The 22,999-nt window shown below is 44.7% G+C and overlaps 1 protein-coding gene across 1 annotated transcript; it reads right to left on the bottom strand.

Moving 5' to 3' along the window:
* Positions 1 to 1,246: 1,246 nt before the first annotated feature.
* Rnf125 (ring finger protein 125) lies at positions 1,247 to 22,898 on the bottom strand. Its single transcript, NM_001108424.1, has 6 exons — positions 22,566 to 22,898; positions 10,662 to 10,818; positions 6,918 to 7,012; positions 5,513 to 5,603; positions 3,643 to 3,750; positions 1,247 to 1,601 (listed from the first exon to the last, which is right to left on the bottom strand). The coding sequence occupies exons 1-6, from the start codon at positions 22,727 to 22,729 to the stop codon at positions 1,515 to 1,517; spliced, it is 702 nt and encodes a 233-aa protein (NP_001101894.1). The 5' UTR covers positions 22,730 to 22,898; the 3' UTR covers positions 1,247 to 1,514.
* Positions 22,899 to 22,999: the final 101 nt, after the last annotated feature.

Genomic DNA, 22,999 nt, shown 5'->3' with positions numbered 1-22,999 from the left:
TCTGGAATGAAAAAACGGGGCTGGTTGAGACAGGGTCTTGTGTAGCCTAGGCTGTCCTTCCACTGTAGCTGAGGAAGACCTTGAACAATAGATCTTACAGGCATGGGCATGAGCTACCACCCCCCAGCTTCCAACTGTGGTTTGAAATACTATTGCCTACAGAAAGAAACAAGGCTTCTTAGAGAGTGGCTGATCTCAGGTCCATAGAAGGAAACACATTCAACATTGAGGACCTTGCTGTAGTAGGAGACAGCAAGGAAAGTAATAGAGTTTAAGAAGATTGACCAGCCTTCAAGGGATGGCCAAAGAGAACTGAAGTTGAACTTTAATAAAGTGACATTTGTAACAGATGGAAGTCTACTCTCTGATGTCTAAATACGTGGGTTCATAATGCTTTTGTTTATTTGGCTTTGAGACAGGGTCTTATACTATAGCCCAGGCAGGTCTGCAACTACCTGTGTAGTCCAGGCTGGCTTTGAACTGTAATCCTGCTCTGCCTCCTAGCCATACACACAAAACCATCCATGAGCAATGTTCCTTATAACACGTTAGGCTATACATCCTGTATCTGGCTTTTAGTGTGTGCTTTATTTTATACTTTTTAAGATGTTAAAATGAAAAACAAAGCTTGGATGTTCCCCTCAAAATCACCAATGTGGAAACTAATGTGAATACCCGTAGATGGGTCTTAGAAACCGTCTACACTACAAAATACTTCCAAGTAATAAGCTACAAGCATTTGAAAAATAGTCTATCAAATTTTTATATGTGCAAATATAGTGTGTCAATAGTTAAGTTCACCTATTTTTTTTCCTTTTTTAAGTTTTTAAATGTTTTAATTTTTTTTTCATGGTCTTATTAGCTAACCCATTAACTGTGGCTGGTCTTACACTCCTGACCTGTGTTCACCTCCTGAAGACTTGGATTACAGGCGTGCTTCACCAGGCCTGGCTAAGAATACACTTCAAACACAGAATTTGTTACGGTATTATGTACTGTAATTTGGTTAAATTGGATTTTGGGTGACTTCAAATTCTTTCCTCCTTTCTCATAAGACTATTCACGTTCTTTACTGGAGATGAGAGCATGAGAATTTGACTAAATTTCAGACTTCCTTTAATGTCCGTATTTTGTTCCTTTCTCAGTCTTCTTACATAGAACAGAGATTGGCTTTTCTCACTTAACCATGATGATGGCTGGGAATATGTAGGGTTATACACAGCACCACTGATGTACGCGTGAAGCTCCTCCATCACATAGCCAGCCTGTGCTGTGTCTCTTCCGTCTGCTAGTGGCTGACGGAGGCCGTTCCTTGTGGTTAAATGTCTAATAAACTCAAGAACGTAAAGGCAGATCCAAACCAGAATGAAAACAGTTTTTGAATGCAACGTAACAGAGACAAGCGAATAACACTGTAGTACATGCTTCTCCATCAAGCATTGGCAATTTCTCTCCAGTCCTTCAAGCAGCATCTTTAGTGGTAGGAGTGATTGGTCCCCATCCTATTCATAAAATTATGTGGTGTTTGACTGATTCACATATTCAAGAAGCGAGCGGTCTAACACTCTGCGAATAATGGCTTCCTCAATTATATCAAAATCCTATAATGCAGAAAAATGATTAGAAATAGTCAGTAGTGTTTCAGAACTGGGAGGAACAGCACAATGCAATGTTCATTGCTCAGGAAATAAATCCTCTGTTACATGGCCTATCCAACTTTTCCAGAAGCTTGTCATAGAACTTACTTTGAGGTTACTGTTTCCTGTTTGACTTCCATGGCCTTTCAACTGTTGTTATCAAGTCTTTTTTTTTCCCTTTAATATTTATTTATTTATTTTATGCATATGAGTGCACTGTAGCTGTCTTCAGACATACCAGAAGAGGGCATCAGATCTCATTACAGATGGTTGTGAGCCACCGTGTGGATGCTGGGAATTGAACTCAGGACTTCTAGATGAGCAGTCAGTGCTCTTAACTTCTGAGACATCTCTCCAGCCCTTGCTACAAGTCTTAATGAATGACTTATAGTGAACTAGACACCTGGGTTGGAAATATGTCTCAGTGGTTAAGACCACATAGTGCTCTTCCTGGGGACCCTAGCTCATTTCCTAGCCCCCAAATGTGATGGCTAAAAAACTCCATTTGTCCTAGGCATCCATGTTGGTACCTAATAGCTGTTTGTCTCTTACTTAAGTTCCTGACAACCCTGACTCCTTGACCCCCACCCAGAAATGTATGGCCGTGACCATCTGCTTGTTATGCTATGACCAGCTGCTGATTCTGGCTTCTGTAATCTGCCTATGCAGACATCAAGGTCACCTTGACCATATAATCTTGGCAGAGCAGAACAGCTCTTGTAGTTTACACCTTTAAAAGCTCTTTCTGCATCTGCTTCTGCGTGGTCAGGTTAGAGACTGTAGGCCTTGCTCGTAGCCTTAATAAATTTGCTTTAATTATAATCTGAATTATGTCTGTAGGTCTTTCCCCAGTGGTCATGAACTCCACAATAGCACATACCCACCAGGGAATCTGATGCCCACATTTGACTGCCTTGGGCACTCCCTCCCCACATACACATATACATGTAAATAAAAAGTACATTAAAACTTAAAGATTTAGAAAAATAAAAGAAAGAAATTCTGGTCAAGATGTTACCTATATTTCATGCATATCAGGAATAAAGTTACACATTCCTGCTAGTTTTCTAGTGACAGAGTTGAATAACTAGTATTTTCCTAGAATGGTCAAGACCCTAGGGTTGATCTCTAGCATTGGACAAAAAAATAAGGCTACCTCTAGGATTCAGAATGCTAACAGTGGGCTGGAGAAATGGTTCAGTGCTTAAGAACACTGGCTGGACTTCCAGAGTTCCCCAGTTCAATTCCCAGCAACCACATGGTGGCTCACAACCATTTGTAATGTAATCTGCTGCCCTCTTCTGGTGTGTCAGAAGATAGCAACAGTGTACTCATAAAAAGAATGCTAAGGGGCTGGAGAGATGGCTCAGCAGTTAAGAGCATCCGACTACTCTTCCAGAAGTCCTGAGTTCAATTCCCAGCAACCACATGGTGGCTCACAACCATCTGTAAAGAGATCCGATGTCCTCTTCTGGTGTGTCTGAAGACAGCTACAGTGTACTTATATATAATAAATGAATTAATCTTTAAAAAAAAGAATGCGAAGTTATATTTATTTTTCATTTATGGAGAGAAAATGTAAGTAAAATGTCCTTCTCGCTTCATTTTACTTTTTAAAGTGAAATGTAGACTTCATATCAGCTCTACTATAAATAAAACAAAAAATGGCCGCTCCGGCTCATTTTTTGTCTGTTGATATAGTAACTTATCATGAGGCCCTGGCTGGCCTGGAGCTCACTATGTAGACCAGGCTAACTCAGAGAGCTCACCTGCCTCTGCCTCACAAGTGCTGGGATCAAAAGTATGCACCATCGCAGCTGATTAAAGAAGACTGCTTCAACATTAGTAGTCAGTTTTACAAAGCACTTGACTGTCAGGACTTTCTCCTTAATGCCAGTACTTAACGCTCACTTTTTCTTGCATACTTTTACCCATGGGGATTATAAAGAGTAAGTTTAACGCAGATTGCACAGAAATATAATGTAAAGGGTAGATATATACTTACTATGAAATCGTCGTAAAACAAAGTGTGGCTGACTTGCAAATGTCTAATTAAACTGCCACTGAAGGTACTTGGGCTTTCATTGGGTTGTGAATGGCAAAGTGGGCAGAACTGGAAAGAAGGAAAGACAAGTAGTTCAATAACAAGTTTTAAATAATTATCAATGCTAGATTTTTAAAGAACTCACCATTGAATATGAATCTTAACTATGAATCTGTTGGACACACATCAACATTGTTGGTTTAGTTTCATGGTGTGTGATGTGTGTGTGTTCATGTGTTTGTGTGTATATGTACAGGGTCATGTGTGCGCATGTCTGCGTGGAGGTCAGAGGTCAGAGGTAAATGCCCTCAGTTATTCTCACCCTGTGTTTTTAATTTATTTTTATTTTTCGTTTCCACTTCATATATTTAAGTTGTCATCCTTTTTTAAAGGACTTTATTTAAAATGATTTACTGACTTTTATTTTATGTGTGTGAGTGTTGGCCTGCATGTATAATATGTGTATCACATGTATGATGTGTGTGCCACATCCATGCCGGGTCCCATGGACCCTGGAAGAGAACATCAGGTATCCTGAAACCAGAGATAAAGATTGCTGCAGGATACCACATAGGTAGGTGCTGGGCCTGGAACTCTGGTCCTCTGTAAGAGCAGCAAGTGTTTCTAAACACTGACCCAGCTCTTCAGCCCCTCTTTCAATATATTTTTTGAGCCAGAGCTTCTCATTGAGGCTGAAGCTAAGCATTTAGTCTAGGTTAGCTGGCTGGTCAGCAAGTTCCAGCAATCTACCTTCTCTGTACTCCTTCCTAGTCCTGGGGCTACAGCAGGTTTTAGGGGAGCACTGGGGATCAGAACTCTGCTCTTCCTGCTAGTGTGCAGGCATTCTACTGACTAAGGTTTTTAGTGACTGAAAACCCAGCACTGTTTGGTTTTGTTTCTCACATAGCTAAAGCAAGCTTTCAATTCACTGTGGCTAAGGCTAGACTTAAACACCTGTCTACTACTATGCTTGGCTCAATAACAAAATTTATATTTTTAGCCAGGAAGATCTGAGTTCAAGACCAGTCTGGTCTACAAAGAAAGTTCGAGGTCAGCTAGCGCTACACAGTTAGCCCTCTCTTCATCTGAGTATCTTCCCCCACCCACCATCCCGCTCCTCTCTCTCTCTCTCTCTCTCTCTCTCTCTCTCTCTCTCTCTCTCTCTCTCTCTCTCTGGTTTTTCAAGACAGAGTTTCTTTGTGTAGCCCTCGCTGTCCTGGAACTCACTCTGTAGACCAGGCTGGCCTCAAACTCAAGAGATCCACCTCCCTTTGCCTCCCAAGTACTGGGATTAATGGCATGGGTCACCATTGCTTGGCTATCTTTTTCTTAACAATTAAAAAAATGTATAGGGTATCACAGTTGTAGAACTACGAACCTGAAAAATCACCATGTAGTCCAGGCTAGTCCTAAACTCACAAGATTCCACATGCTTTTCCCTTCCAAAGGCCTGTAGCATCATGCCCAGCCACACAATATCAAAGAAAGTTTCTCGGAGCTGGTGAAAAGCTTAGAGGGACGCCAGTTGTGCCAAAAGTTCCCTCATCCCAACTTGTGAACTGTGTGTAATAAATACATGTAGTAATTTTAAAAACTGGAAAATAAGTAAGCAGACTTCCTGATGAACCGTTTCTCCGTGGGAGGAGCAGATACAGTTCCAATCCTGTAGCCCAGGCTGGCATGAACTCTCTGTGTAGCCCGGGTTTGCCTCAAACCTACAGCACCTGTCCTTCATCACCTCTCAAGTGCTGAGATCACAGGCATGAGCCACCTAAACTCCAACGCTGCCGACAGACAGACAGACAGACAGACGGTAGATCAGAATCATTACCACAGGCCTCCTTTCTGATCTGTGGTGGATAATACAATGATCCAGCAAGCAGTCTTCATCCAGTTCTCTCTGACAAAATGGACACACGCATCTGGAAATAGCACAGAATCACAATCACTTAAATAGTGGTCAGCTAGAACGGCTACCTAGTTAGAAATTTCAAAAAGAAAAGAGTTGTATAGACCACAGCTAGGTTAGTCCCCCTCCCCTTTTTTTTCCAGAGCTGAGGACTGAACCCAGGGCCTTGCGCTTGCTAGGCAAGTGCTCAAGTGCTCTACCACTAAGCTAAACCCCCAACCCCTAGTTCCTTTTTTTTTTTTCCCCTAAGGATCAGGTTCTCACTACACAGACCAGGCTTGCCTTGGTCCTCCTGCTTCTATCTCCTAAGTGCCAGGATTATGGTTGTACACCACCACATGTAGCTTGCTTTTCTGTTTTAAGACAAGAGTCTTGCCATGTAGCTCAGGCTTTCCCCAAGCTCTCAGCAATCCCTCTGCCTCAGCCTCCCGGAATGCTGCGATTACAGGCACGTCATCACACTGGGATGAGGTTTTGTTTGGATCTCCTTGTGTTGTTCAAACTGTCCTCAAAGTTACTACACAGTCCTCCTGCTGGCTTGACTTCCTGCATACTGGTTATACTCATGCGCCACTGAGCTTAGTTTTACAATTCCTTGTTATGATTTTAATTAGCAAAAGAAATTAAAGTCAGTTCCCGTGTATTTTAAATTTTTCATAAACTCCATGAACTTGCAGTCAAAGCCATATTTTCTCAACTTATTTTTTAGCCTTTCTTCCTCCCCCCTGGTCAATCTAGCAGAAGCTGTACTCTGTTTACAGCAAAAAAAAAAAAAAATACTCAATTTAAAATTCATGGCACCATCTGTAAAGCAAACCCTGGGATGACAGGTGCATTAGCAGGGCAATTTCAAGTAAAGTGAAAGGAACAGAGGAGTCTTTGGATTTCTAGGTTAAGATGCATGCATTTGAGGCTGGAGAGGCGGCTCAGTGGTTAAAAGCACTGGCTGCTCTTGCAGAGGACTCGGGTTCAGTCCCCAGTACCCACGTGGGGTTCAAAACTGTTCGTAACTCCACTCCCAGGGCAGTCAACAGTCTCTGACCTCTACAGGATCCTGCACCAGCATGGTGCCGACATATACTTGGGTACACACACACACACACACACACACACACACACACACACACACACACATTAAAAAAAGAATAAAGGTAAGACTTGGGTACTGAAATCCCATTTTGAGTGGCTTTCCTCACAGGAGTACCTCACTCTGTAGCCCAGGATGGCCTCAAAGCCACAACTCTTGCCTCGGCCTCCCAAGTGCTGGCCTTAAATTCCTCATAGACACGCTGAATTTAGCATGGCGCTCTACTGTATTCAAACAAACCTTGCAGTGGTCTCTCCAAGCTCTTGCAGTGGGCCATATTTATCGATGTACTTCTCACACGTCCTAATGTGCGCCCTCATGTCACTGAGGCAGACCTACACAAAGCAAACTCAAGATAAAACTCCTGTTGGCCAGGGCCCTCACGTAACCTGGCTTCATGACTTTCAAATCGGGTTACACTGGGACAGTTAATGAATTGGATTTTTTTTTTCACAAAACACTCACAAAGTACAGGCCTTCTTATTAAAGAGAAATGCATGTACTTTGGTGGTGGCCCACACTGTTAATCCCAGCGTTTGAGAGGCAGAAGCAGACAGATCTCTAAGTTTGGGTCCAGCCAGGTCTACAGATGGAGTATCAGGACCGCCAGAGCCACCCAGAGAAACCCTGCCTTGAAAAACCGAAAGGTAATAATAATAGTAATATTAATAATAATATAATAATACATAATAAATGTGATAAATGCTGTGCTTATGACTGAGGGGGCTTGAGACCCCATATGAACAACAATGCCAACCAACCAGAGCTTCCAGGGACTAAGCCACTACCTAAAGACTATACATGGACTGACCCTGGACTCTGACTTCATAGGTAGCAATGAATATCCTAGTAAGATCACCAGTGGAAGGGGAAGCCCTGGGTCCTAAGACTGAACCCCCAGTGAACTAGATTGTTGGGGGGAGGGCGGCAATGGGGGGAGGGTGGGGAGGGGAACACCCATATAGAAGGGGAAGGGAAGGAGTTAGGGGGATGTTGGCATGGAAACCGGAAAAGGGAATAACAATTGAAATGTAAATAAGAAATACTCAATTTAATAAAGATGGAAAAAAAAGTTGTGCTTATAATCTCCTAACACTTCAGAAACGAAATATTGAGCTTCTAAATTGTTCCTTCTAAAAAGCATACTTTTTTTTTTAAAAAAAGAAAAAGCCAAAAGATGTTTAGTAACAAAGGATGTTTTGCATATTGCTATGCAAATAGGTTTTGTGGGAAAAAGACAAAAACTAGGTGAAAAGAAAGAGTAAGAATAAGGAAAGAAGAAAAACATTCCACAAGATGAAAAGAAATGGAGATGAGAATTGAATGTATTTTGCAAGTGTCCATCATAAACTAAAGGCTCACACATTAAGTGAAGTAGTAAATGCCATCGATGAGTGACATGAATAGTGTTGTATGAGTTCACGATGCACACCACATTTAATAGAGCCATCAAGGCTAACATAAGCCACTGCTCTTGTAATTCATCTTCTTCAGTGCAGGATGAGGAGCCGCGCCCACACTTGGAGGGCTCTGTTGATAGTGTAGTATACAGGCCGCTCAGAAATGCCGGTTAAGATCTGCTGGAGAGGGCTGGAGAGGTGGCTCAGTGGTTAAGAGCACTGACTGCTTTTCCAGAGGTCCTGAGTTCAATTCCCAGCAACCACAGGGTGGCTCACAACCATCTGTAATGGGATCTGACGCCCTCTTCTGGTGCGTCTGAAGACAGTGACAGTGTACTCACATATTTAAAAAAAAAAAAATCTGCTGGAGACAATGTCTCGCAGTGGCCAGTAGGTGGCAGCCTACGGCCAGCCCAGGCTGCCCAAACTTCTGTTCCAAGTTCAACTTCAAAAACTCTACCACGTGATGGAAATAGCCACACACATTTTGGTGTACACCTTTAACCCCCGCACTTGAAAGGCAGAGGCAAGCAATCTATACCAACTTGACCTACATAGTGAGTTCCAGGCCACATAGGCCTACTCTGGTGCACACATAATCCTCAGTACCTAGGATGCTGCAGCAGGGGGATCACAAGTTCCAGGCTAGACTAGGCTAAGACCCTGGGTTTTCTTTTTTAAGTGTACTCTTTGTTCAAGAAAAATGAGCTTTCCTTAGAAGGATCACCAATCTGGGGACTGTACATGGAGAGACTGACAGATTTACAATGTATACATACATACATTATGTAAGGTACTGTTGCAGAGATGATAGACAATGAAGTGCTTGCCTGTTCTAATGCTGCGGATAATTCCACAGAGGAACAGAGACGTGAGGGCAGGTAGCTAAGAAGTTCCTCTGAGAGGAACTCAGGATACTAAGGCCAGGCTGCAAGGAGGCTGCAAGGAGAGGAGAGCTGCTGCCCTGGACAGTGAAATATGACAAGCTTCAACTCGTTGCAGGAACAGGCAGCCTTCCAGGACAGAAGGGTAGCCTAGAAAGCAAGACACTGTCACAGCGTTCCTCAAACATTAATTACAATCCTGTGACAGATCAGATATGAGAAGAGAGTCTGACGGGGGACTTCATCCAGGGTCTGAGAGAACGCCGTTTTGGATAGACAACTACGGTAAGGTTGTCCATGTGTGGCCCCCTTCACACACAATAAATAATTAAAAGTAAATAAATAACTTGTGCCAAATCAGAAACAGGAAGAGAGAGAATTAGTGTTGGATATCAGGATGCTTGTCCCCAAAGATTATGTACAGATTCTGGTCAGGTGCCCATGATAGATTATTCCTACATGTATAAATATTTGTAAACGCACAAAGGCCTTAGTAGATAAGAGTTGGGTACAAAGTTACAGAAGATGCTCTATGCTCCTTGTGTGTCTTTGCCTCAAAGGCCATGGCGGTGGCTGACATAGGGAGAGAGGGAGGGGGTCCATTCAGCTCACTGGGAAAGACTGAAAGGAGCCTAACAGGAGAAAAGGACCCGGGCAAGAGGAGGTCCAGGTAACCAAATCTAATCAGTCACTTGGTGTGGCTGGGGGGAGGAGAGGGCTGAGAGCCATAATCTTCTTCCTGCTACCTCAGTCAGAAATAACTCCTTAAGGGCCAGGGGAAGGGGGACAATATCCAGTTGGTTTCCAGGCTCTGAGGCAAGGGGAGAGAGTAGGCACACTCTTTGACTGCTGGGGACTGACTTTTTGTTTGGGGTATTTGTTGTTCTGTGACAGTGTATTGTTACATAGCCCTGGCTGGTCTGGAACTTGCCATGTATCCTGGGCTAGCCTTGAACATGCAACAGATCCTCCAGCATGCTGAGATTAAAGGCAAGAGCTACTTACCACACACAGGTTTTTTTTTTTTAAAGATTTATTTATTCATTTATTATATATGAGTACACTGTAGCTGTCTTCAGATACACCAGAAGAGGGCATCGGATCTCTTTACAGAGATGGTTGTGAGCCACCATGTGGTTGCTGGGAATTGAACTCAGGACCTCTGGAAGAGCAGTCGGGTGCTCTTAACCACTGAGCCATCTCTCCAGCCCCCACACACAGGTTTTTGTACGTTTTCCTTTTTTAAAAAAATTCCACATTAAAAATGCTATTTTCCCAGCTCTGGATGGTGATAGGAAAATAAATGAATGAAGTAAGAGTTTGAAGTCTCAAAAAGGATGTTTAAAAAGCTGGTGGAGCTACAGAATAGGTTCATATCTAGCACAGAGAACTTAATGACTCTGTCTCAAAATCAAAAGAAAAATGAGGGCTGGGGCTCTGGTTCGGTGGTATAGCACCTAGCATGTAGGAAGCCCTGGGTTCAACCTCCAGTGCTGTATACACACAAATACTAAAGGCGCCGTCGTGGTGGGGCCTGCATGCAACCCCGACACTTCCAAGTCTGGATCTGGAGATAGCAAGTTTAAGTCCTCCCTGGGCTACAGAATGAGACCCTGTCCCCAAAGCTGGGGAGCTGGAGAGCTGGAGAAGGTGTAATTTCACTGGAAACCTTTGCTTGTAATCGTGGTTGTGTTACTCACCAGAGTTCCACACTCAGTACAGTTCTGGTATTCTGACTTCATCCTCTTGGCTATGTCAGTTGCGGGCACTCCCTCTGAAGGAAGGTACGCGCGGCAGTATGGGCATGTCCACTTATTATTGTTCTTTATACTGGTTGCAATGCAAGAGCGGCAGAACCTACTCAAAAGAAACAGAATACATCAGAGATACGGCTCAGCACCTGAGTTCATGCTGTTCTTCTAGAGGACAAGAATACCTCTATTCATACGGGCACATACACACATACATACATACACACATACACATAATTTAAAAATTAAAAAAAAATCATGGTAGTCCACCATTTTAATTCTAACACTCAAAAGCAAAGGCAGGTAGATCTGTGAGTTCAAAGCCAGCCTGGTTTATAACAGGTTCCAGCATAGCCAGGGCTGCACCACACAAGTCTTCTCAGAAAAGAAGGCCGAGGTATCTGGGCTTGGTTACAGCCCATCCAACCACTCCCAGGTAAAAAGACAGACTCTAAGTTCTACCTGTGGCCCTGTGTGGAGACCCAAAACGTTAATCAATCCAGTTGGGCCTGTCAATCACCTCAGACAGTCTGATTTCCTCAAGCCAGATAAAAAGATGGGTGGGATAATTGTCCCATCACTGTGGTGATAGACTTTTAATGTAGCTTCCCTCTCAGAAACCCCACCTGGGAGTAGCTGCTTAGGAAGTCGGCATTTCTCTGAATTACCCAGAAAAAATGTAATGTCTTCTCTTTCAAGCTCTCACTGATGTTCTGGGCCCTCTCTGTCTCTGCTTCTGCTGCGTGGCTGCTTGCCGAACATAGACCCTAACTCAAAAGGCGTGACTTTCTCCCCATGTCTAAATTCTTTTATGAGTGAGACTAAGAACCTGAAGGGGTTGTGTGTGTAGAGAGATGGCTCAGTGGTTAATAGCACTGGCCGTTCTTGCAGAAGACCCAGTTTCAATTCCCAGCACCTACATGGTAGTTCATAGCCACCACTAACTCCATTTCCTAGGATCTGATGTTTTAGGATCTCCACAGGGACTGGGCAAGCAGGTGGCAAACAGAGCTCATACAATAAAAATAAGTATATCTATCTAGTTGGGCAGTGGTGGCCTTTAATCCGAGCACTCAGGAGGGAGAGGCAGGTAGATGTCTGTGAGCTCGAGACCAGCCTGGTCTACAAAGTGAGTTCCAGGACAGCCAGGGCTACAAAGAGAAACCCTGGAGAGAGAGAGAGAGAGAGAGAGAGAGAGAGAGAGAGAGAGAGAGAGAGAGAGAGAGAGAAAGAATGAGAATGAATCTGAAAAGGGAGACTCAGTTTTCCCACTAACATCTTTACCCCCTGGGATCTACTGGGGATTACAGTAGTAAGCCTGGCTGAAGGTGTATTCTTGTTTTCTTTGTTTGCTTTTTAGAAAGGGTCTCATTGTGTACTCTTGGTTTGCCTGAAACATATAACATCGATGAGGACGGCTTCAAACTCACAGATATCTACCTGATTCTGCCTCCTAAGTGCTAGAATTAAACGGATGGGCCACCAAGTTGTGGTAGTTGGAATGTGCTTGGTCCATGGGAAGTGGCACTATTAGGAGGTGTGGCCTTATCAAAGGAAGTGCATTACTGTGGGGTGGGTTTTGAAGCTTCACTCATGCAGGAGGGTCAGTCTTCTCCTGTTGCCTTTGGAACAAGATGTAGAACTCTCAGCTCCTCCAGCCCCATGCCTGCCTGGATGCTGCCATGTTCCCACCGGGATGATAATGGACTGAACCTCAGAACCAGTAAGCCAGCCCCAATTAAATGTTATTCTTTTTAAGAGTTGCCTTGGTCATGGTGTTTCTTTACAGAAATAGAAACCCTAAGACACACGTAAAACCTTGAAAGTATATCCTTTTTAAGAGTATTTTTACGAATGGTTCAAACATTCAACTAAAAGAAAAAAAAAATAACATTCCAAATACAATTATCAATGGCTACAACCTGAATTCTCTGCTTACACGACTTATGTCCTGGTAGATGACAGCTCACTCTATGGGAAGCTGGATATGAGACTGCAGAAGTACGAAGTCTAGTAAGACCTGAGGTTTTATGCTGGGCATGGTGGCACGACTCTAATCTTTACTTGGGAGGTGAAGGCAGGGAAATCAAGGTCACTCTGAGGTAAATAGCTAGATTCAGTCTAGTTTAGCCTCAAAAAGCAAACAAATAAATAAACAAAAGCCAATGGGGCATAGGAAGCAGAGGAGTGAGATAAAAACAGGGGGAGATTCTTTGTCAAATTAGAGGGGGAAAATTAAATCAGCACGGCAATATACCACTCTAATCCTAGTACTTGGGATTTCAGCCAACCTGGGCTACATATGAAAGTTTTAGGATAGCCTGAGCTACAATACAACCCCTTTCCTAACAGGAAAAAACAGTGGTAAGCATACAAGGGAACCTGGAGAAGAACTGGGAACACTCCTAATAGTAACAAAAACTACAACAGCTAGGAACTGCACTTAGCTGACATTCAGAAACGCCAGGAATCTCAGGGCATAATCTCAGCTGTGCTGAGAGAGAACGTAGACAGAGGACCAGCCTTAACTCAAGATCACACGAGTTCAGGGCCAGCCTGGGTACTGATCCAGAGCACCATGAAAAAAGACATTATTTTCAGTTGAACATGTGAACCACTTGCAATATGTGCTCTTCGAGAATATATACACTCTCAGCCCTTGAGACCTCTCTCAAATCATAAACCAGGCCCAAGGCTAAGAGTCCTAGCTAGGCATTCAGAATTAAGCAGGAGGTTTAACATTCCGAAGGTCACTGGAGGCCCTGCAGAGCCATCTCATATACTTTCAAGTTTATAATACATCTATTCAAGAGGGGTGGTGCCTTAAGCTGGGGGTGAGAGCACAAACCTGTAACCCTGACCCTTAGGAAGAGGATCAGAAGTCCGAAATGAGCCTCAACAAGTTCAAGACCAGCTAGAGGCGTATGAGATCCTGTCTCTAAAGTAGGTTAGGAGCATACTTCAGTTGTCCTGCCACACAAGCAGCCTTGGGTCTCATCCCCACCTCTGTGTAAACTAGACAAGGTGGCACATACCAGTCTCATATAATCTCAGAAGTCCAGAGACTGAAGGAGAAGGAGTTCAGGGTCATGTTAGTGAGTTACTGGCTGCCTGATCCCAAAGTTGATTCCAGAAAGCAGGTGGGGCTGATGGGGCTAGCCATCGGACAGACATTGACTACAAAGGACAGGAGGTGATTTGCCAGTGTACCGGAACTAACGATCTCGATCCGGACTGTGGTGTTGTTACAGTGTGAACAATGGCGGCAATTGATCAACCCACTCTGTACTACGTGAGTCAGAGTGTATCACCTCACTAACCCTGAGAAGCAAAACAAAAATAATTCTGTGATGGCAGGGAAATCCCAGTAACACTGTGACGAAGATCATGGGGCCACTTAGAACACAAGGTCCCTCCTCCACAACTCAAGCACAATAGGAGCTGCTCAGAACATGGTCAGAAAGTTGACAAAACAGCCAGTTTAGGAGAAATTGCCCAATAGAGACTTTTCTGGGAATTGCTGGAGTTCCCATGAGTAAATCACACTGTGGTGTCCTGGCTGTGGTGTCTTGAGGCTCGGCTGGTTTGTACGGAGTATTTGTATGCACTAAGTGTTTGAATGCTCATGGACAGTAATACACACAAAGCCTGGGTGCTGAGGTACATGCCTATAATCCCAGCATTTGAAAGGTGAAGGCTGGAGGGGCCATAGTTCAAGATCAACCCCAATGGTGTAAAAGGTTGACCAGCCTAAACTCTATTAGATCCTTTCTCAAAAGGTGTGATGTCTTTCTGCCACAAAGACAGAAAGTGGAGGGGAATTGGGGAATGGACACTAGGGAAAGGAGTTATTCAATTGTCTACCCTGACCCCACCCGGGGGGCTGTGAAGAGGGGAATCACAAAAAGAGGGATCAACACAAGAGAATATAGTTAAGACTAAAAGCTGATCATGGATGTAATGGGATACCATCTTGAAGAAGATCTCACTCCACCCCAGAGTGGTGGCATACTCCTTTAATCCCAGTACTCAGAGGCAGAGGCTGGGGGATCTCTGTGAACTGAGGACCAGGCTGGTCTGCCGGCCAGTCAAGACTACAGAGTGAGATCCTGTGTCAAATAGCAACAGTCTGGCTTCTTGTTTTCAAACCTCTGAATGCAGTCAGGGAAATACCAAGTGGTAAGAAGCCACCATGGGTTGTCCTCTGACCCCCACAGGAACGCTACAGCACACACACCCTTCCACATACACTGCACATAAAACAAATAAATGTAATTTTTAAATTAAAAAAAAAAAACCGCCACTACCATCAACAAAAAAAGCTTCTGAATACATTACCAGGGCTTTGGAATCAGATTTCACATAAACCCAACCTCCTGGCTTTGCTGGTCTGACTTTTCTTACTAGCCTGGTACCACTCCAGTGCCATCTCCCAGGATGCTTGGGGTAAAGTCCCTCTCTCTGGGGAGTGCGGTCCTTCCCTCCAGCACTGACCCCATCCCTCTTGTAGCACAGCAGGAGAAAATCAATAAGGAAATCCAGAATGACTCAACCAACTCGGAAACCAGCTGGAAACTTAATTACATCACTCCTATTTGTTATTTTATGAACCCCCATTTATTTCCCTAAAGTAATTAGCCAAAATCCCCTGTAACGAAGAGGCCGGCAGAGTGCTGGAAGGAAACAGGAAAACACAGTCAAGGACACTGGACAGACTTATGTCCCCAGTCTCAGAGCAAAACTAAACTCTAAATGAATTCAAACAGGAAAGGGAAGCCCTGGGGACTCTCTAGGGTTGAGGAGAGCATTCTGGAGGGGTAGTTCTGAGGGGAGGGATCTGGAAGACACAATTGGCAGCAGGTGGCAGGCCTGACCTTTTAACTGAGGCACTCAACATAAAACTTCACTGTGGGTGAGCTGGCTAGGCTTAATAGCTCACATCTACAATCCCACCAGTTGGGCAGCTGAGGCAGGAGGATTGCTTTAGATTGAAGGCTGGTCAGGGCTATATAGTGTCTTCCAGGTCAGCCTGGGTTAGAGTGAGAACCTGCCTAGACAGAGTTAAACAAAACAAACAAACATACAAACTGACAAGGTAAGCATCAAAATGGAAACAGAGTAAGGGGAGCTGTTATCCAAGGACAAAAGTCATAGTGAATATTCCTCAATAAAGCAACACACGCACACAAACCAACTCCCTGGTTGTAACCAACAATGGATCAGACTGGTCTGGCCCAAGTATAGCTGAGTGGTTCAGTGTATATAGTGCTATAGTGCTTGCCTAGTGAGAGCGAGATAATGAGGTCTGTCCCCAGCACAGCAAAAAAACAAAAACAAAAATGAAACAATAATTGTATCATAAAGCCTATCATATGTAGTATGGGACATACAGATGCACGCACGCACGCGCGCACACACACACACACACACACACACACACACACACACACACAAGCTAAGCTACAAAAGGGCAGAAGAGGTTGGGTGACTGATGCTATGGAAGGACACGAATTGCACAAACTATGGTTTGCTTTGGAGTCACTTCAACTGATAGCCAACACTGAATTGCCAAATCTTCAAGGCCTGGTCACATGTTGCTTTTAAAAAGAGTTCACCTACTAGAACAATGGACACAAGAATTTCCCAATTGGAGCATAAAAGGTAAGAACACACCACATTCTAACACACTCGCCAAGTACGTGGGGTGTTCTTCCGGGGCATGGAAGGTTTGTGGCTATTCATCGGATCTATCCTAAAGTCATTATAGAAAAACCATGGGAGCTGGGGACCTGGCTCAGCTGGCAGAGTGCTTGCACAGCACGCACAAAGCCCTGGGCTCAGTCTCCAGAACTCTCGCTGTTCCTCTCCCTCCCCCCTCCCTCTCTCTGTTGTTATGAGCACTTCCTGCTCCTCTACAGGACCTGACTCTGTGCTTTAGCTGGTGGCACATGAAAGGACCCGCTCTTGAGAGCCACACTTCGCACAGGTTTTACAGCTTCTGCTAGATTTCTAAGGGGTTTTCATCCACCTTCCTTAACGTGACTGAGAAATGCCCTCACCAGCGTTGCCTTCTGGGAAAAGTGTACACATCGATGATGACGCTAAGGAGTTGTCCCCACTGAGTTCAAGGGAGATACAGCTCTTCCTATCTTACACCCAACTCCAGTTCTCCGCTCTCTTAGGCCCCCACTCCAGGCTCCTCTGGAACGGTGGCCCTCACCCTTACTAATGCTGCCATCCTTTAATACAGTTCTTCACCTCGTGGTAACCCCCCCAACCATAAAATTATTTTAGTTGCTACTTCAGAACTGTAACTTTGCTACAGGTATGAATCGTGATGTAAATATTTGCATTTTCTGGTGGTTTTAGGTGACCCCTGTGAGAGGGTCACTCAACCCCCAAAGGGGTTGGGGACCCACAGGTTGACAAATGTTGCACTAGACCTTTGTGTGATAACTCTCAGCTTTCATCTACTTCCTCCTAAATGTATCCTCCAGGATCTCCGAGATATTTGTATTTGCTTGTTTCTTTTTGGTATTCTGTTGTTTGGGAGACAGCGTCTCTTTAGGCAGCCATAGCCAGTTGATACTTGATATCCAGGCTGGCTTTAAACTTGTGGCAGTCTCCAGGATTCTACAGGTCGAATGCTCACAAGCCTGCCTCACCGGAATCAGCGATCAGCAGCTGCTTTTTACATTCTTTTTACCGGTTTGCTGGATGTTCAGCAGGGCTCTGACGGCTACTCTTGACCACATGTGGAACTAACTAAAACCCGAAAAGGCAAGGACACGCCTGTGAGGGATTATTTTACTTAATTTGAAGTAGGTAGATCCACTTCTAATCTAGAACCTTGAGATAGGAAGACACAACTTTAATCTGGGCCACACCTTCTGATGGAAGTCTGTATGAGCCCATGGAAGAAACTTAACTCTTTTCCTGCTTGCCCTTACCTTGCTAGCATCTCCAGTCTTTCACTGGCATTGGAGGCTTCTTGGGGATTTCAAGATAGGCTAAACGTTACCTGAGACAGACAGCCTTGTGCACTGACTAACTACTAGATTCGTGGACTTTCTTTTTTTTTTTTTTTTAAAAGATGTATTTATTTATTATATATAACTACACTGTTGCTGTCTTCAGACACACCAGAAGAGGGCATCAGATCTCATTACAGATGGTTGTGAACCACCATGTGGTTGCTGGGATTTGAACTCAGGACCTCTGGAAGAGCAGTCAGTACTCTTAACCACTGAGCCATCTCTCCAGCCCGATTCGTGGACTTTCTGATCATAGCCAGCCATTGTTCATTGTTGGATTAGTAGTACTGCAGCTGTAAATCAATCTAATAAATTATATATATATATATATATATAGTCTTATTTCTGGGAGCATGGGGCTGGAAGGAAAAACTGGATCACAACTTTTACACCAAAGCCTCTGTGCTCACTAGTGAGAACTCTGTCACTGCATTAGAACTGTGGTGGTTTGAAGAAGATGTCCCCCCTAGTTCTGGGCATTTGAATATTTGGTCCCCAGCTGATTGCAGTGTTTCCAAAGGCTTAGGAGTTGTGGCTTTGTTGGAGGAAGTGTATCACCTGAGGCAGACTGAGAATTGAAAGACTGGCCATTTTGAGTGCCTACCACCTGCTTCCTGCTCCGTGTTATGAGATCTAAGAGGACTCAGCTTCCAGCTCCTTGGCTCCTCTCTGCTGTCATGGAAACCACATGCCCAACAAATTCTTATTAAGTGGCTTTGGTCATGGTGTTTTATCATAGCAAAGTAAAGTAGCTAATATTTATCGCCAACCCCCCTCAGCAGGTGTGTCTATATCACTCACAGAAGAGTTTTTTTTTTTTAAAGACTCAAACATGACAGAAGAGTTTTTTATTTGGCACTGGACACTGAACCTTGCACACATTAGGCAAGTGCTTTACCAGCGAAAAACATCCCCAGACATGACTGTTCTCTTCAACAGTAAATTAGGTTCTTTTTTTAGTTCAGTTCACAGTTTCCATTCACTCTTTCCCCAGTTCTCTGACAATATTAAAGCAGATGTAGGAAGTCCTTTTGTTCTAATACAACTTTTACAACTATATTTTGTGATATGAATAATCAAATCAAAATATAAAATGCTGGACACACATCCAAGCACTTGGGAGGCAGGTGGATCTATGTGAGTTCACTTAGAGTCTTGTCTGTATGTCTACACAGTGAGTTCCAGGCTGGAATACAGAATAAGTCAGTCTCTCTCTCTCTCTCTCTCTCTCTCTCTCTCTCTCTCTCTCTCCCTTCCTCTCTCCCTCCCTCCCTCTCTTACAACACAGACACACACACACACACACACACACACACACACACACACACACACACGGAGCGGGGAAGGGGGAAGAGAGAGACAGAGATAGACAGGACAGACAGACCACAAAGTAGAAGGAGAGACAGAAGCCTGAACATCAGTAGTTCTTGTTCATGACGTGAGTTTAATGCCAGCTTGAGGTACATGTGAGCCTGTCTCGAGATGATTTAAAGCACTACAACCACACCTGACTACTAGAGCAAAACCTCTAGTAGGAGAGCAAATTCCTAAAAGCTATCCTCTTGCCTCTATCCCTGTAGCCTGGGAAGCATGTATCAGTGTAATTGTATATGCTTGGCTCAGGGAGTAGTACTATTAAGAGGTGTAGCCTTGTTAGAGGAAGTGTGTCACTGTGTATATGGGCTTTAAGACCCTTGTCCTAACTGCCTGGAAGTAATATTCAGATGACGATGTAGAACTCTCAGCTCCTCCTGCACCATGCCTGCCTGGATGCTGCCATATTCCCACCTGGATGATAATGGACTGAACCTCTGAACCTGTAAGCCAGCCCCAATGAAATGTTGTCTTTGTAAGAGTTGCCTTGGTCATGGTGTCTGTTCACAGCAGTAAAACCCTAATCATCTTACTCAAATAAATAAATTAATTGGGAACCCAGAAGTTCCATTAAACAAACAAACAAGCAAAAAACAGGAATCAGAGCAGTGGTCACACAAAATTTTAATCCTAATACTCAGGAGGCAGAGGAGAGCAGATATCTGAGTTTGAGGCAAGTCTGATGTACAAAGCAGGTTCCAGGACAGCCAAGGCTACACAGAGAAACCCTGTCTCAAAAACAAACAAACAGGTCTGGAGTATAGTTCATTTGGTAGAGTGCTTGCCCAGCCTGCCTTTCCGGCAAAGGCCCTGAAGTTGATACTTAGGCATTACATGCAAACCACTCCAGTAATCTAGACTAGGGAGGCAGGAGAAATAGTGCTTGTTGGTAAGGATGGCATATGCCTTTAATCCCAGCATTTAGGAGGCAGAGGCAGGAAGATCTCGGAATTCAAGGCCAGCTTGCTCTACGAAGTCTGACCCATTTCTCACAAAAAAGCAAACAGAAAAATGAAAGAAATGTAACGACTGAAAGTGAACGGTCATCCTTGACTGGAGAGTGAGTTCAAGGTCATCTGGGATACATGGGACTCTGTCAAGGCAAAGGTGATGACTAAGCCTGTATGTGAGTAGCACTGGAGATCTAGTCCGGGGCTGGCCTTGTGCTAAGCCAGTGCTCTACCACTATGCTCTACTATATTTCCAGCTCTCCGCCTTCCTTACAGGCTTCTGTGGGTCTCACACGCTCCTAACAGCTCACACCTCACCCATTTTAAAGGCAGAGACCGAGAATGAGAGAGTCAACCACTTGGACACAAGGCTGAATCCCAAACCCAGTTTGCAGTCACGTGTTTGCACACTGTGTCACACTTCCTGTAAAGGTTCACCCACACATTCATCCAGAGAATTGTTGTCATTTATTTGTTTGTAAACTAAAATCAACAAAAACAATCCAGTTTAAAAAAAAAATCTAACCTCAGCTACGGGATAATAAAGTCAGAGGGTTTCACTTGCCATTTTCTCACTTTCCAGCTTAAGCTTGGCAGAAAATGGTTCATTTAGAATGTACAGTTGCTGTTAACAACAGTCTCCAGTACAAATGGACTCTGGTCAACATTTAAAAAGTGGAAGGGGCCCAAGTTGGCTAAAAGGAAGAACATGGAAATTCTGCCCACAGCCAGAACAATGGGCATAGATTTGTCAAAACAAAGAACAGTTAAGGGAGGGAAGGCGGTTTGTTCAGCCCTTGCGATGATATTTTATGACTATTTTTCCAGTGGCCAGTTTCCTATTCACTATTAACAAAGAAAAAAGATTAAACAGAAAGAAATGTAACATTTCGCAAGTTTATATTCTCCTTTGGTAGAAACAAATAAATTAAAGTGTTCACAGTCCAACCCCTGAAAACAGTCTGGAGTCACGTGACTACAGTGGCAGAGTGGCCCCTGCAGAACAGTGGAAGGGATTTTCAAAACTTACTGTTCGTCTTTGGTTCGACTGTAAGGCTATGCAGGGAATTGAGGCTAGACTATTTACTTTACCCGAGACTCAAACTCGCCCCCAAGCCTCCCAAAAGAAAACAGAGGTTTTTAAAAATGTAATTCTCTTCAGGCCTTTGTTCTGACCTAATTGATATATTTCATAACATTACACAGCAGCTCTCACCCTGTCAACCTGGCCTTTGGATGGTCTGTCAAAGAGCTATGTTGAGACATCTAGGAAACGCCACCGCTAACTGGAAAAGACGTTTAAAAGCTGAAGAAAACAGGTCCTGAGAATAACCACAAAGTAGCGCCCAGAGCACTCTTGATTTAAACACCGTGTGGGCGGCACATTCTCCTCCGTGGCTCCCTGTGGGTACCAGGGCTTCCTGGATCTCCTTGTTTGTCAAGCCTTCCTCAATTGCTGTTAAAAACATGGTCGCGCATGTGCGTTTTACATATACGGGGTTTTGTTTTGTTTTGTTGGTAAGCCAAAAGTTGACAGCAGCAAATGTGCTTTTGTTCTTGTGCTTATCCGATTGGCGTTAGTTTCATCGGAGATGACGGAGGAGTAGGCTTTGCTACTGATCTATGCATGCGTGCAAGCACATAACTTACACCCATGTGACCAAAAAACAAACAAACAAACAAACAAACAAACAAAAAACAACCCTGCCGGAATAAACGGCTCTCTGCTAATTCAAACACCCCCTAAGAACACACCCTAAACGCACAGGCCTGAGGCTTCTTTTTTAAAAAGCCCTCTTAGAAAACTACTGCTTGCTTTGTAACTGCACTGGGTTTTCACTACATGGCACGAGATTTTGAAGAAAACAGTCTATACTTTCGGTTTGGGGAGGGGCCGTGCCAACCGCAGGTAGCACACAACCTCTGGTCACTTTGCAGCAGAGTTTTAAACGGGTGAATTAGTGGCGTGAAGCAAACATCCGAGCTCCAAGCCCCACCCTATCCATGGGTCACGTTAACGACCTCAGAAAGCCTTTGGCATGCTCTAGTTGGTCTGGACGATTTTCAAGGGGTCGAGGTCTGTGCGTGTATGGAAAGGGACGCGTGTGGGAATTAAAAAGAGTTTGCACAGGTCTTCTACAGCACAAGAGATCACCTCTGGAGGTTTTGGAACACAGCACCAAAAATCAAATCAAAACAAAACCCACCCAGGTTCTCAGGAGGGTGGGCTCAGTCAAAATCAGCGGGACCTGTGTGCAAGTCGGAGGTCCCTGTCCTACCACCCCACGATAACCGGGCTCTCACAATCCCGTGTAAGCGCCCCCAACCACATACACACACAAACACATACCCCGGGTGTCTTCCCGGACCTGTCCAGGTGGACGTAGCTCTGCTTCGGTTTCCCCAATGCTCGAAGCTTCTATTCCCACCCACCTTGTGCCCTCCGCTTCCCTAGCATCCCTCCGCGCTGGGTGGGCGCGCCACTCGACACTCACACGTGGCCACAGCGGGTCCGGACCGGCTGGTGTAGCACCTCCAGGCACACGGAGCAGTCGAAGGAGGTGATGGGCAGCTCCGGGTCCCCGCTACGCTCCAGAGTCCGCCGGGCGGAGGAGGTTGGAGCGGACTTGGAGCTGTCGCTGCTCAGCAGGGAGCCCATCGCTGCGCTGTAGCTCAGCAAGCTGCCGGGAGCTCCGAGCGGGCTGCTGGTGGTTCTGTTGTCCCGCCCGGGAGGAAGGAAGTCCCGGCCCAGCCCGGATCGCCGCCTCCTGGATCGGCCAGCCGCGGCGCGGGGCCTCTCGGTGGAGCGCAGGCGGAGCGCGCGGCCGCCGCTTACAAACGCTCTTCCGCGAGCGACCGAGCACTGCAGAAGCTCGAGGTCCCCGGAGGGTGAAACCTGAACCCTCCACCCGGAGTCCGCACTCCGAGT

The sequence above is a fragment of the Rattus norvegicus genome, chromosome 18, assembly GCF_036323735.1.
Source record: "Rattus norvegicus strain BN/NHsdMcwi chromosome 18, GRCr8, whole genome shotgun sequence".
Classification (NCBI taxonomy): Eukaryota; Metazoa; Chordata; class Mammalia; order Rodentia; family Muridae; genus Rattus; species Rattus norvegicus.
The sequence above is the reverse complement of the archived record's forward strand: the minus strand, read 5'-3'. Positions and strand labels throughout refer to the sequence as shown.

What these genes read in the sequence shown, in the direction of transcription:
- Rnf125 (NM_001108424.1), bottom strand. Translation starts at nt 22,729, where the DNA reads ATGGGCTCCCTGCTGAGCAGCGACAGCTCCAAGTCCGCTCCAACCTCC. An exon ending in GTACTGAGTGTGGAACTCTG is followed by an intron (nt 7,013 to 10,661) that starts GTGAGTAACACA and finishes TGCTTTGTGTAG; the next exon opens with GTCTGCCTCAGTGACATGAG. An exon ending in CTTGGAGAGACCACTGCAAG is followed by an intron (nt 5,604 to 6,917) that starts GTTTGTTTGAAT and finishes TGCTATTTCCAG; the next exon opens with ATGCGTGTGTCCATTTTGTC.